The 15,942-nt window shown below is 44.6% G+C and overlaps 1 protein-coding gene across 1 annotated transcript in view; it reads right to left on the bottom strand.

Annotated features, from left to right (window-relative positions):
* LOC138354224 (fucolectin-5-like) overlaps window positions 1–4,834 on the bottom strand; it is a 121,279-nt gene extending 116,445 nt beyond the window's left edge. Inside the window, exons 1-2 of the mRNA XM_069308110.1 lie at window positions 4,811–4,834; window positions 3,366–3,443 (exon numbers count right to left, since the gene is read on the bottom strand). Coding sequence (XP_069164211.1) covers window positions 3,366–3,443; window positions 4,811–4,834 — 102 coding nt within the window. The remainder of the gene's footprint in view (window positions 1–3,365; window positions 3,444–4,810) is intronic.
* Window positions 4,835–15,942: the final 11,108 nt, after the last annotated feature.

Genomic DNA, 15,942 nt, shown 5'->3' with positions numbered 1-15,942 from the left:
GGACCAGCAGGGGTGACGACAGTGGCCGCACCTGGAGAGGTCTGAGCGTGACAGCGGGTCGTACCATACTGACGTCCGGCGGCTCAGGCGGGGACAACTTCCTGACTTTCTGCGTCGTATTGATAGTCTCTTGTCCCCGTGGTGATGGTCGCCTTCCTGCGTCTTGTTGATAGTCTCTTGTCCCCGTGGTGATGGTCACCTTCCTGCGTCTTGTTGATAGTCTGTTGTCCCCGTGGTGATGGTCACCTTCCTGCGTCTTGTTGATAGTCTGTTGTCCCCGTGGTGATGGTCACCTTCCTGCGTCTTGTTGATAGTCTGTTGTCCCCGTGGTGATGGTCACCTTCCTGCGTCTTGTTGATAGTCTCTTGTCCCCGTGGTGATGGTCACCTTCCTGCGTCTTGTTGATAGTCTCTGGTCCCTGTAGTGAAGGTCACCTTCCTGCGTCTTGTTGATAGTCTCTGGTCCCTGTAGTGAAGGTCACCTTCCTGCGTCTTGTTGATAGTCTCTGGTCCCCGTGGTGAAGGTCGTCGTCCTGAGTCTGTTGCTGATAGTCGTTTGTTCCCGTAGTGATGGTGATTACTATTACTAATTTTCATTTGAATATTTTCTATTCTGTGCAAATACCGTCAACCATCTAGAGGGTGAAGAAACAATAGATCACTTATGCAGAAGACGAGTCATAATAACGTGGCTGAAATATGTTGACCAAATCACACACTAGAAAGTGAAGGTATAACGACGTTTCGGTCCGTCCTGGACCATTCTCAAGTCGATTGTGATGAGGGAATAAGGCGAAGAAAATAAATAGGCAAGAGAGAGGTGAGGAGAAGGAAATCTTAGTAGAAGAAAAAATAAGGCATTAGGTACGAAAGGTAAGGCGTAATAAAGGGGAAAGTAATAGGAATAAGAAAGGAATCGTAAGAGAAAACGAAGGGAAAAAGAAAGAAAGAAAGAAAGAAAGAAAGAAAGAAAGAAAGAAAGAAAGAAAGAAAGAAAGAAAGAAAGAAAGAAAGATAAATGGAAGGGTAAGTTTATGATAGGTCACGTTTGTTAGAAAGTTTAGAACATTTAAGTATATACTGTGAATGGGAAGAGACAACAGCAACAAAGCCAGGACTAAAGTTCATGTTGGGTATGTTGAGTATCAGAGCCGATCCACAGGACGGCGTCTGTTTAGAGTAGAGGCAGGAAAGATTATTTTGGAGGAAAACCAATCAATAGGATGATTAGAATCCCTAACATAATAGAACAGAGCATTGTTTGTGTCTGCATACTTAACACTTCTTTTGTGTTCTTTAAGTCTGTAATTAAGTGTTTACGGCCTGTTTCACCAAAGTATTGGAAATAGAGTAACAGGAAACAGAGTAGACACCAGCAGCATTAGAAGCAGGAGGAGCAGTGTGAACTAGATTGCTACGAAGTGTGTTAGTTTGTCGATAGTCGAGCTTTATGTCAAGAGGACGAAAGGTATTAGTAAAAGTTTTGAGTTCAGATATGAGGGGAAGTCAGAGTACAGTGTTCCTAGTGTTGGAACCAGGTTTAGGATGAAAGAAATTTCATTTAGCTTGAGAATAGGCACAGTTGATAAAATGCAAAGGGTTAGAGAATGCTAGGCTAGAGAATAATTTGTAGATATAACCAATTTCAGAATCAAGAAACTGAGGGTCGTTGATGCGTAGAGCGCGGAGGAAGAGAGACGAGAACACTTTTCTTAACAGAAGGAAGATGGTAGGAAAAGAAGTGAATATACATGCCACTATGCATGGGTTTGAGGTAGACAGAGAAAGAGAGCCCTGACACAGAGCTGTGAACATGAACGTCAAGAAAAGGAAGGAGGTAATTAGATTCCCATTCAACTTTGAAATGGATGGAAGGAGCCAAATTGTTACGAGTGGAGAGGAAAGGCTGGAAAAGACTAAGGTCATGAGGTCATAAAGAAACAATCTGGCTCCTTCCATCCATTTCAAAGTTGAATTCCCTCTTTCCTTTTCTTGACGTTCACGTTCACAGCTCTGTATCTGGGTTATCTTTCTTTGCCTACTTGGGGCTCTGGTGGCGGAGGTAGAAGGGTTGTTTCTCTTGGCTTCAACTTGGGCCTTGATGTTTTCCTGTCTGTGGGGGCAGCGGTAGGAAATTCCGGGGTGATTGCCATCGCAGAGCAAATGGCGGGGGCTGTTGCCTTGCATATGGAGTAGTGATGGTCCAGTGAGCACAGGCTGCACTTCTGGACAGGGTGCTGACACTTGTTGGTGGGGTGGGAGAGCTCGTAGTACTTGAAGCACTGCTGGATCTCATCTCAATTAAAAAGGGATCGTATCGTTCCCTTTTTAATTGGCGGGGATGTATTTGTAAGCCGAAGCAGTAGAAACATTGTGTGGCAGCCTGGGTGGCTGTAGCTATGGTGGTGAAAGTAATCTTCATTGATGATGTGTCGGTGCTGCAGAACTCTAGGTTGAATACACCCAGGTTCGGACTTTTGTCCTCGCTATTGTCCATGATATTATGTTATGGTCGGTCAGCGTTCAACTGACAGGTCCTGCTGGTAAAAACAGTTCGTCCGGCCAGGAACTGACGTGGGAAGCAAGGATGTATGTGGTGCTCTTTGCGAAGTATGGCATCGTTGTTCAAGAGTTTTTCTTGCTCTTCTTCACATGAAAAGAAGAGCACGATATCACCTTCCTGACTAATATCAGTGGGTGTGATGCCGTGAACGTCCTACGGGACCTTTAGAATATTGCTTCTCCCGAAAGCATGACGGTCAAGGGTGGAGTAGCTGTAACCATTAGACGTTTGGATCGCATTGTGTCCACACCCTCAGCGGGTAGGAGTGTGAATATGAATATGACTAACAAGATTGATTGATTACAAGAGGTCTTACAAGACCTCCTATGGTCGCCAGTGCGTGTGATTATTGTTGTCTTGGCGATTAAGGATGGTGTTCTGGTATTGAGAATGATGTTGCTTAATACCTCCGTCTTGCAAATGAAGTGTAGACGTCTACTCAATGTACTCGTTGTGTTTCCCATGTAGCATATATTTCGGAGTGCACAGTCTCCAGAGTTGCAATTGTATTGATACTCTACATTAGTACACCTCAGTTTGTTAGAGGAGGCAGCGATGTTATTTCTCATTACAAGGGAACATGTATGAGGGTTTTTATAATAAATGACAGGACTCATCCTTGCGTTTTCTCTGCAAAGTTTGCAATTCCTGTCATTTATGTCTCGTATCACCTTCTCATCCTTCTTTTATGCCTGAGTGAATGTATTTTTATAACCACTACAATGTCTTATTTTGGAGGCCAATTTTTCGCCCCTGGGGGCTTGATTATCCTCAGTCAGATGGAGGCCTAGTTTCTTACATACGATTTCATCAAATTCTGTATTTCTGTAGTCGTTGTTCGAAACAATTTGGAGGATTCGTTCAAGTTCGTGTTGCAAGAGCTGCCAAAAAGAGCATATACGTATCGCACTACGAGCATTTGCGTTGATGATGCTTTTCTTATACCTGTCAGTGCATTCACTCTTACCGTTCATACATTTTCTTGCATCAGCTGAGTAAAAACGGTAATTTAAAACTCCGAGTAAATCTTCATATAACTTCTGATTATACCTTATTTATGTAAAACACTTACCCTAACTCAAAGGGGCACTCACCTCAACGGGAGTGCAAATTTATTTACCTTATAAATCAATACTGTCGACCATAGATCCATCAGAACGTAGTGGCGTCGAGTAACTCCTTGCCGGTCCAGGACGTCGAAGTTGACTTCCCTGCTGGCACGTCCTCTTAAAAATAACGTCACTTTTCGCTCGTATGCACTCTATGGCCAAATTTGGACGTAATTTTAAAAGAAACCGACTCACAACAGTGGCGTACTGTTCCGTTTTCTGTTTGAGTTGTCCGGCTTATGCGGACAGGTTTGGAGAGGAAACTTTCAACTAACGTTTTTCATAACGTTTTGAAACTTTATGAGAATTTCCTGCCCACCTAACCTATCATAGGACCCTTAACTTACTGTTGTTGAAACAAAAAATCCCAAATTTATTTTTCATTTTTTTTCATTTTCAAATTACGTCCACTTTCGGCCATACTGGTAAACGGCCAAAAGCGACGTTATTTTTAAGAGGACAGGTTGCTCGAGCATATCTCCCCACAGCTCCGTCAGCTCACACACTCTTCCTCGAGCGCCGTTCCTCCACCAGAGGTTAGGCTGATACTGAAGTTGCCTGGCTTTCCCAGACAAATGCACTTCTGCATACTGGTCCACCACTTCTCATGCAGTTTCGTCGTATGGATAAAAGGTTGTTGAATTGTATAGGACCAGGTTCGCTACAGTTACAAATACAAATACAAATACAGTTCTTCTTCCAACTCCTCGTCGTACACGCCCTGCGGGTTGTCCTTCAGCACCCCCCCCCCCCACCCACCAGCACCGCTCCTCAAAGTATCCAGGTGTGCTGTCGTCACCAAGCCACTAGTGCTGTCCTCATCAACCACCTCTTCCTCGTACTCCCTCTGGAGTCGACAGGCCACCATCTTTGTTAATGCACTATAGCTGATAGGACTTTACCTCACTGGCGCCGGTACCTCTCCACAGCAGGTAAACGCTTGAGCACACATCCGCTCATCAGGAACCTTAATAGCGAGTGATCAGATTTCCCGCCTTATTCTGCGGGGGCGCCTGGCGTCATGCCCAAGACGCGACACCATTGGCCACCTGCCCAATCCCCTGCTGCCGACCAATCCCGCAACACCTAACACTGTTACAAGCATGCACTGGGGTTCTCGCCTCCGAACGGAAACTTACTTCCCTCTCGGCTCTGACCGCCATTTTAACATGGAGTAGACACCTCATAGTCTCTTAACAATTAAACTAAAATAGCTAATTTTTCTAAATGGCGCATCTTGCATCCTTTCAAGTATCACAAAATAAACTAAGGCTTTTTTTAGGTATGTACAGATAAGGAAATATGACTTTGATATGCGGGAATACTGGAATACAGTCTGAAAACCGAAACATATCCCTCCCCCTTAAAATAACAGTTTTACTAAACGGAAAGCACTAGAGAGGGCATTCAGTGTCCTTGTTCTCTCCAACCCTGACGTGTATTTCCTCCAGTCTGTGGCTTGGCTCAAACCACCTTGCCAGTCATCGACATCATTCATCCACCTTGCACAGGACCGGGTGAGGTTGGTGTTCTTGGAACACGTATAAAGGGACCGTTCCCGATATCCCCTAGTACTCAACTGCATCTCGTTACTACCACAAGGCTTATTACACACACAGTGCATCAACCACATCGTGCACTCGGAGATACTCCAGCACTCCTGCAGTGTCCTGCAGGTCCTCCTCATTTCTGTTCACTCCTTTCCTCCAGGTCCCTCTTCTCGTGTAAGGGCGTTGTTTCTTCACAGCGACATCTTTCATTCTTCTCATCCAGCAAGTTTTTCTCTTCCACACTAGGCTTCTGAGTCGACCCATCATACCTTATACTATGCTGGCGCCTCCCATCAGTATAGTCCATCCTGCTTTTCTTCTTCGGACCATTCCAGAGCCATCCTTCCCACTTATTTCGGTGAATATCTTTATGCCTACACGTAAGACTCCTGTCTGTAGGAACTTTCCTAGGTTCGTGGTCGGGTCTAGCGACCTTACTGTAGCTCACATCGCTATGGTTGTTCTCATTACCTGTATCACAGTTCATCTGGCTGGTACAGTGTGTCGTGGCTTCCCCATGCTGCCCGTCACAGCCGCTCGCTCACTAATTTAGCTTGCTTTGCTCACACTTAAAAGTGGAGGGAGGGCGGCCTGCAGCTCTTATATTGCCCCAGGCGCCTGTACTGCTGCTCCTCGCTACTCCTTATCGACATGTAATATAAGGCTTAGTCGCAGGTCTTCGTCGGGGTTCTTCTCCACGACCTCCGACGATCCCTCTGCACCCTCACCACTGTCATCCTTCCCAGTGACATTATCATCGGAGTGGACGGCTCCCTCATTACCAGCCGAATCGCCCGACACCTCACCTGGCATGGTTCCACCAGTATTCCCGCATATCAAAGTCAAAGTAAGGTGCTCCAGTGGATAAGGGAGTACCTAAGCAATAGGAAGCAGAGAGTCGGGGTGAGGGGTGAGACCTTCGATTAGCGTGAAGTCACCAGTGGAGTCCCACAGGGCTCTGTACTCGGTCCTATCTTGTTTCTGACATATGTAAATGGTTTCCCGGAGGCTATCGATTCATTTCTCTCAATGTTTGCGGACGATGCCAAAATTATGAGAAGGATTAAAACAGAAGAGGACTGTTTGAGGCTTCAAGAAGACCTAAACAAGCTGAAGGAATGGTAGAACAAATGGTTGATTGAGTTTAACCCAACCAAATGTAATGTAATGAAGATAGGTAAAGGGAGCAGGAGGCCAGATACAAGGTATCATCTGGGAGAGGAAATTCTTCAGGAGTCAGAGAAAGAAAAAGACTTGGGGGTTGATATCACGCCAGACCTGTCTCCTGCAGCACATATCAAGAGGAAAACATCAGAGGCAGATGCCAGGCTGGCCAATATACGAACGACATTCAGAAACTTGTGTAAAGAATCATTCAGAACTTTGTATACCACATATGTCAGGCCAATCCTGGAGTATGCAGCCCCAGCATGGAGTCCATAACTAGTCAAGGTTAAGACAAAACTGGAAAAGGTTCAAAAGTTTGCCACCAGACTAGTACCCGAGCTGAGATGTATGAGCTACGAGGAGCGACTATGGGAATTAAACCTCACTTCGCTGGAAGACAGAAGAGTTAGGGGAGACATGATCACCACATTCAAGATTCTCAGGGGAATTGATAGGGTAGATAAAGACAGGCTATTTAACACAAGGGGCACACGCACTAGGGGACACAGGTGGAAACTGAGTGCCCAAATGAGCCCCAGAGATATTAGAAAGAACTTTTTTTAGTGTCAGAGTGGTTGACAAATGGAATGCATTAGGAAGTGATGTAGTGGAGGCTGAATCCATACACAGTTTCAAGTGTTGATATGATAGAGCCCAATAGGCTCAGGAATCTGTACACCTGTTGATTGACAGTTGAGAGGCGGGACCAAAGAGCCAGAGCTCAACCCCACAAACATAACTAGGTGAGTACAACTAGGTGAGTACACATCCACACACACACACACACACACACCCACACACACACACACACACACACACACACACACACACACACACACACACACACACACACACACACACACACACACACCTCGTAGCCTCGTAGCCTGGTGGATAGCGCGCAGGACTCATAATTCTGTGGCGCGGGTTCGATTCCCGCACGAGGCAGAAACAAATGGGCAAAGTTTCTTTCACCCTAAGTGCCCCTGTTACCTAGCAGTAAATAGGTACCTGGGAGTTAGTCAGTTGTCACGGGCTGCTTCCTGGGGTGTGTGTGTGTGTGTGTGGTGTGTGGAAAAAAAAAAAAAAAAAAAAAAAGTAGTTAGTGAACAGTTGATTGACAGTTGAGAGGCAGGCCGAAAGAGCAAAGCTCAACCCCCGCAAAAACACACACACACACACAACTAGTAAACACACACACACACACACACACACACACACACACACACACACACACACACACACACACACACATACACACACACACACACACACACATACACACACACACACACAGGGAGCAGGAGGCCAGATACACGGTACTATCTTGGAGATGAAATACTTCAAGAGTCAGAAAGAAAAAGACTTGGGGGTTGATATCACGCCAGTCCTGTCTCCTGCAGCCCATATCAAGAGGATAACGTCAGCGGCATATGCCAGGCTGGCCAACATAAGAACGGCATTCAGAAACTTGTGTAAGGAATCATTCAGAACTTTGTATAACACATATGTTAGGCCAATCCTGGAGTATGCAGCCCCAGCACGGAGTCCATATCTAGTCAAGGATAAGACTAAACTGGAAAAAGTTCAAAGGTTTGCCACCAGACTAGTACCCGAGCTAAGAGGTATGAGCTATGAGGAGAGACTACGGGAATTAAACCTCACTTCGCTGGAAGACAGAAGAGTTAGGGGGGGACATGATCACCACATTCAAGATTCTCAAGGGAATTGATAGGGTAGATAAAGACAGTCTATTTAACACAAGGGGCACACGCACGAGGGGACACAGGTAGAAACTGAGTGCCCAAATGAGCCCCAGAGGTGTTAGAAAGAACTTTTTTAGTGTCAGTGTGGTTGACAAATGGAATACATTAGGAAGTGATGTGGTGGAGGCTGACTCCATACACAGTTTCAAGTGTAGATATGATAGAGCCCAATAGGCTCAGGAACCTGTATACCTGTTGGTTGACGGTTGAGAGGCGTGACCAAAGAGCGAAAGCTCGACCCCTGAAAGCGCAACTAGGTGAGTACACACACACACACACACACACACACACACACACACACACACACACACACACACACACACACACACGCACACACACACACACTAAGGTTTTCAGGTTGGGCTGGTACAACAAGGACAGAAACCGACTTGTAAAGGTGGTGTTTACAAACGAAACCACGAAGGAGGATATTCTCGAAAGGAAGAGTCGACTGCAGCATGTGGAGGGATACAAGAAAGTATTCCTGCAGAGGGACAGGACGAAGAAGGAGAGAGCCAGGGCAGCAGAGGCAAGGAGGAAGCGCAGGGAGGGAGAAGCAAACCAGGAAATCACAGCCCCCAACACAACAGTCCTAGAGACAAGAGGCGAACCCAAAACCAGCATCCCAGCAACACCAGAGGGGAGGGCAACACCACCACCCCCCTCTGCATAGAAACCCTCCCTTCCCCTCACCCTACCTGCCCCCACCCAACCCTCCCTCCCCCCCCCCCCCCCCACGCCATTCTTATCCTGTCATCCCTTCCCCATTCCCATCATGTCCCCCCTCCCACCTTTCCCCCCCTGTCCCCCCACCCCCTTCATCCCATACCCTCTCTATCCCTCCTCCTCCCTCACCCTGTATCCTCCATGTCCCCCATATCTCCTTAACCCACACCCTACCTGTCCCCCCTTCCATGAAACCCCCACCCCTCACCCCAAACTACCCTGAAACCCTGCAAACCACCTCACAGATCATCTCACCCAATGAAAAGCTTCCCACACCAGTAGAATGCTCGCCAAGAAAGGGACAAGAAAATGAACTGAAGAAAATGAGCTTCAAGGCAATGTACACTAACATAGATGGAATTACAAATAAAACAAGTGAACTCGGAGAATGGGCACAAGAAGAAAACCCAGACATAATAGCACTCACAGAAACAATGCTAACGAACACCGTAACGAACGCAGTGTTTCCACAGCGCTACTATGTAGTGAGGAAAGAGAGAGAAGGGAGAGGAGGAGGTGGTGTAGCTTAGCTACTAAGAGAAGGTTGGAGTTTCGAAGAGATGGTAATTCAGAACTGTGAAGGTTTCAGTGACTACATATCAGACACCATAGCAACTGGAGGACAGAAAATTATAGTAGTAGTCATATATAACCCCCCACCGAATGTCAGAAGACCCAGACAGGAATATGATAGAAACAACTTGGCCACCATCAATATAATAGAGAGAGCAGAGTCTGTGGCTAGCAGGAACGGATCCAGGCTACTAATCATGGGAGACTTCAACCTTGGGAAGATAGATTGGGGGAACAGAGACCCACATGGAGGCCCAGACACATGGAGAGCTAAGCTGCTGGATCTGGCAACAATAAACTTTCTAAGTCAACTTGTCAAGGGACCGACAAGAATGAGAGGAGGGGATGAACCAGCCTTGCTTGATCTGATATTTACCCTAAATGAGTCGGATATAAGGGAAGTTAAGTTGGAAGCCCCCTTGGGAATGAGTGATCATAGTGTATTGAGCTTTGAGTACCTGGTTGAGCTAGGAATTATCACCCCCAAAACAGAATTGGGAAACAAAGGGCTGGCGTACCGAAAGGGAAACTATGAGGAGATGAATAAATTCCTATGGGATATACATTGGGACACTGAACTCGGAGCCAAGTAAGTACAAGACATGATGGACTATGTCACCCAAAAATGTCAGGAGGCTGTAAGCAGGTTTGTCCCAGCCCGACAGGAAAAAACAGAGAAGCAAAGGAAGAATCCGTGGTTTAATAGGGAATGTATGAAAGCAAAGGAGCGGAACAAAAGAGCATGGAGGAACTTCCGTAATAACAGAACACCAGAAAGTAGAGAGAGATACCAGAGAACCAGGAACGAGTATGTTAGTGTGAGAAGAGCAGCTGAGAAAAGGTATGTAAATTATATAGCTAATAAAGCCAAGACCGAACCAAAGCTACTACACAGTCACATCAGGAGGAAGACAACAGTGAAGGAACAGGTGATGAAACTTAGTGTGGGCGAGGACAGGTACACAGAGAATGACAAAGAGGTGTGTGAAGAACTCAACAAAAGGTTCCAGGAGGTCTTTACAATAGAACAGGGAGAAGTCACGGCGCTAGGAGAGGTGGCAGCAAACCAGGTGACCTTGGAAAGGTTCGAAATTACAAGAGATGAGGTCAAGAAGCACGTATTGGAGCTGGATGTGAGAAAAGCTGTTGGGCCGGATGGAATCTCACCATGGGTATTGAAAGAGTGTGCAGGAGCACTTTGCTTGCCACTCTCCATAGTGTATAGTAGGTCACTGGAATCGGGAGGCCTACCAGAAATATGGAAGACTGCTAATGTAGTACCAATATTTAAAAAGGGTGACAGACAGGAGGCACTGAACTACAGGCCAGAGTCCTTAACTTGTATACCATGCAAGGTGATGGAGAAGATTGTGAGAAAAAACCTAGTAACACATCTGGAGAGAAGAGACTTCGTGACAACCCATCAACATGGGTTCAGGGAGTTTAAATCTTTCCTTACAGGCTTGATAGAAATCTACGATCAGGTGACAAAGATTAAGCAAGAAAGAGAAGGATGGGCGGACTGCATTTTTTGGACTGTCGGAAAGCCTTTGACACAGTACCCCATAAAAGGTTGATGCATAAGCTGGAGAAACAGGCAGGAGTAACTGGTAGTGGATAAAGGAGTACCTAAGCAATAGGAAGCAGAGAGTTATAGTGAGGGGTGAGACCTCAGAATGGCGTGAAGTCACCAGTGGAGTCCCACAGGGCTCTGTGCTTGGACCTATCCTGTTTCTGATATACGTAAATGATCTCCCAGAGGGTATAGACTCATTCCTCTCAATGTTTGCTGACGACGCCAAAATTATGAGAAGGATTAAGACAGAGGAGGACAGCTTGAGGCTTCAAGAAGACCTGGACAAGCTGCAGGAATGGTCGAACAAATGGATGTTAGAGTTTAACTCAAGCAAATGTAATGTAATGAAGATAGGGGTAGGAAGCAGGAGACCAGATACAAGGTATCACTTGGGAGATGAAATACTTCAAGAGTCAGAGAGAGAGAGAGACCTGGGGGTTGATATCACGCCATACCTGTCCCTTGAAGCTCATATCAAGAGGATAACATCAGTTGCATATGGCAGGTTGGCTAACATAAGAACGACCTTTAGAAACTTGTGTAAGGAATCTTTCAGAACATTATATACCACATATGTCAGACCAATCCTGGAGTATGCGGCTCCAGCATGGAGTCCATATCTAGTCAAGCATAAGACTAAACTGGAAAAGGTTCAAAGGTTTGCCACCAGACTAGTACCCGAGCTGAGAGGTAAGAGCTACGAGGAGAGACTTCGGAAATTGAACCTCACTTCGTTGGAAGACAGAAGAGTTAGGGGGGATATGATCACCACATTCAAGATTCTCAAGGGAATCGACAGGGTTGATAAAGAAAGGCTATTTAACACAAGGGGCACACGCACTAGGGGACACAGGTGGAAAATGAGTGCCCAAATGAGCCACAGAGATATTAGAAAGAACTTTTTTAGTGTCAGAGTGGTTGACAAATGGAATGCATTAGGAAGTAATGTGGTGGAGACTCCATACACAGTTTCAAGTGTAGATATGATAGAGCCCAATAGGCTCAGGAACCTGTACACCTGTTGATTGACGGTTGAGAGGCGGGACCAAAGAGCCAGAGCTCAACCCCACAAACATAACTAGGTGAGTACAACTAGGTGAGTACACACACACACACACACACACACACACACACAGTTGTGTGTGACAGTTGAGAGGCGGGACCAAAGAGCCAGAGCTCAACCCCCGCAAGCACAACTAGGTGAGTAACTAGGTGAGTACACACACACACACACACACACACACACACACACACACACACACACACACACACACACACACACACACACACACACACATATATATATATATATATATATATATATATATATATATATATATATATATATATATATATATATATATATATATAATAGTATATTTTGGTAGCAGTCTTTCCTGTAGACATATATTATTAAATATGACCGAAAAAGTAAGATTAATAATTCTAACACGAATTTTCATGATCTTTCGTACGTTTCTTTTCACTGTTGGTGGTAATTCAAAAATCAATTCTCCAAAATTCATTTTTATTTCTAGTCTGACGCGACACTTGAGCGCGTTTCGTAAAACTTATTACATTTTCAAAGACTTTAGTTTACACATACACAACTGAATATATACGCCTGGTAGCAATGTATATACACCTGGTAGCAATGTCGCAAATATTTCGGAAGATGCAAGAGCTAAGGTTATGCCATTTTGGGATAGAAATGCTGCCAGAATCAATCGAATTAGGAAGGATTTACAGTTCCTCCTGGCGCATCTAAAAAGATTTCTCCAAACCCGTTATTGACAGTTTGAATTATTGATTGTAAATGCCTTTTCACTAAAGCGTTAGCTTTGGAATGTTTGACCGCACATACGACAACAGATCACCCGTGTTGTAATTTTGTTCACGACGCAATTCTACATCGAACGAAGCAGCAGCAGATCGATTCGGTGATGGCATTTCCAATTGATTTAGAACATTGTTTGCGATTTCTAAGCACAAATATTCAGTCATTATCAACGGATCGTTATAGATTTCTGATGTAAAATCCATGTTCATATTTGAATTTTCCTTGTTTATTCGACGGATAATATCTTCAGCGATGTGCGATTTATATTTCTCCCATAACTCTGATGGAGACGAATGAGAGCAGGTGGTCAATATGATTGTAAACAATGCTCAAATTTCATTTGGATGTGACGTGTTGGACGCGTCATTAATTCATACATCCCAGTGTCGGTCGTTCTCCAATAAATTAAGAGCTTGACATGCACAATGGAAAGTGACCTAAGTTATGCTGTTGACAAATCTCAATGGCTGGAAAGACGTTGGACCGGGCACATTTACCAACAGCATGCGAAGAAAGAAGCATTCATCTTCATTGGGGTGCTCCATGTGCAGTCTGCCTATTGTAGTTTATTTGAATATGCCAGGTTGTCCGTCGACTCGCTCTCCTTGTTTGCGTAGTTCAAATGATTTTCTACTCGCATTCTATGTGTAATACGTAGGCACTTACAGCAGAATACAGCAGTGTTTTCGCAAACGCGTAATTTAGACATAACGTGAAGAAAGCAGTTACGTTGTAGCAGGTAGATTCATGGCTATTCTTTATCTTTCATGCACCTATCATTTTTAAACAATGTAAACACTTAAATCAGTTTTATTTGTAGTTTACACTACTATACACAGGTCCACGGTTATAAAACAGTTAAACTAAGCATGTACGACCATCGCGTGTCTCTATAGGTTGGAGGAGTGTTGTTTACTGTGCGTGCGGGAGTGTGGCATCTTTGCTGGGGCGTCGGTGTGACCAAACACTCCTCTCGTTTTTTTTTGGCTAAACACACACTTATAAAATTTTAAACCATGTGTCTTAATATTTATACATATTTATGTGCAGTTTACACCGTCATTCAGGTCTACGGGTGTAAAACAGTTAGGCAGCTTGTACATCATGGAGTTCCCTTATGTGGTGGAGGAGCAAAGTTTACTGTTGCGACAGCATCTGAACACTCATGCGATCCACTCCCTGGGCGGGTAAAGGTACCCTACCTCTTTTAAAGATCCATCTATACTTTGGTTATACAAACGTATTTGGTCAGACAATTATTCAATGAGTATATGCGTCTGTGTATAGCTATTACATGTAATTGCATATCCTGGTATAGACCCCAGTAATGATGCTCCCTGGGATTGTGTTCACAAAAAGGTAAAAATATGATGACTTGGCTCTCTCTGTCTTGGGGGAGCTTGGTATGTTCTATAAATAGTCATGCCGGGTCCATGTGCTTTCATTGACCATGCTACTCAAACATATTATGATATAACTTTGGTGGGAAATTCCCACACTATCCGGCAGGATTGTCATGTCACGTGAGCACAGACTAGGAAGCGACCCAGTTCCATGCATGACAAATCATCCTTCATGACGGGCAAGTCACCAGAACATAGACTAGGGGGCGTCCCAGCCCATGCATGACAAACTACCCTTCAAGACGGTCATGTCACCTAAACACAGACTAAGAGGCGTCCCAGCCCCATACATGACAAATCATCCTTCAAGTCAGGCATGTCACAAGTACATAGCTAGTATGTGACCTCAGTACATTTGGGTCTAACGATGGTGCAGAAGTAAAATTTGTTCATATAAAAAGTGACTTCGTTAGTCCACATTCCATTCCTCAGTGCATGTATTGTGCTTATGATAGTATGTTTCAGTGTGTGCGTGTATTGACAAGATGTATTAATGTATATGTGTATTACTTGTATGTCTGAGTGTGAGTATTTATTAACAATATATCAGTCGAGCCGGAATCAAAAAGCAATATAAAAGCAATTAAATATTCTTCAACTCATTACCATAAATTTTGTATTCTAAACCCTGACTATAAATCGAAAATTATGTTTACTGCCCAGGCAATACCTCCAGAGCAGACCACCTTTGTATAGAAATGATCTATACACGCAAAAGGATTTAACAGTTTTCTCCCAGTTTAGTCGATCAATATAAGAGGGCACTGCTGGGTCTGGCCAGACATTGGATGGGTGACCACGAAGACGGTCTCATACTTTGGTAAGAATGCCCCAAGAAACAACAAGATACCAACCTCTGCACTAACCAAAGAGTTATAAAAATATAACTGTGTGGGGTGTGGCCTTGGGAACTCGCCTCATTCATCACGCTCTCTGCATTTGGAGTTGCCCTTCGCCTTGCCGAACCCATCCTCACTGAATATAGGTGCATTTGCGGATTTGTGATGGCAGACCAATATAGTCGTCATGGTTTGGTATGTCGTAAATTACAGGGTAAGATTGCAAGACAAGAGAAAGTCAACATCAAGAGGAGCCTCGCCACGGCCCGCTGCCCAGCACAAAGAGATCCACACTTATTCAGACCCAACGAACCTCTGAAGCGCACGGGCTATTACCTTTTAATCTGTAATATTTCAGTATACCACATATGGTGGTCTAATCTACTAATATAATTAATTATGACTACTACTACTAAGAGTATTAATGGCTTAGCTGTGCCAGTAGAATGGGCCTGGTAAGGCGTGTAGGTGTAGCCTCAGATTGGGTGTGGCCCTGTGCCTCCTTGTGCCACGTAATGGCGGCTTGTGGGGAGAACAAAGCTTGGCAAGCAATATTAATGTGTATGAACCAACTGTCTGCTCAACTTCTTGATGCTCCTCTCACAATTTACCTGTATGGAATGCAAGGAATTAATCAAAGTTCCCTAAACATATCAATTACAGGTATGGCATGAACTGTGAGGGCTATAAATGGTGTAAATGGTGGTTTGGGTTTCTCCCACGACCTAACCATCTACCCATCAATATTAAACAGTGCAATAGAATAATATACAATACTTGGTAGACGAATACAGTCGTTGTTGTGATGTTGTTAGGCTGTGTTGCTGGTGT

This window comes from Procambarus clarkii, chromosome 62, assembly GCF_040958095.1.
Source record: "Procambarus clarkii isolate CNS0578487 chromosome 62, FALCON_Pclarkii_2.0, whole genome shotgun sequence".
NCBI lineage: Eukaryota > Metazoa > Arthropoda > Malacostraca > Decapoda > Cambaridae > Procambarus > Procambarus clarkii.
The sequence above is the reverse complement of the archived record's forward strand: the minus strand, read 5'-3'. Positions and strand labels throughout refer to the sequence as shown.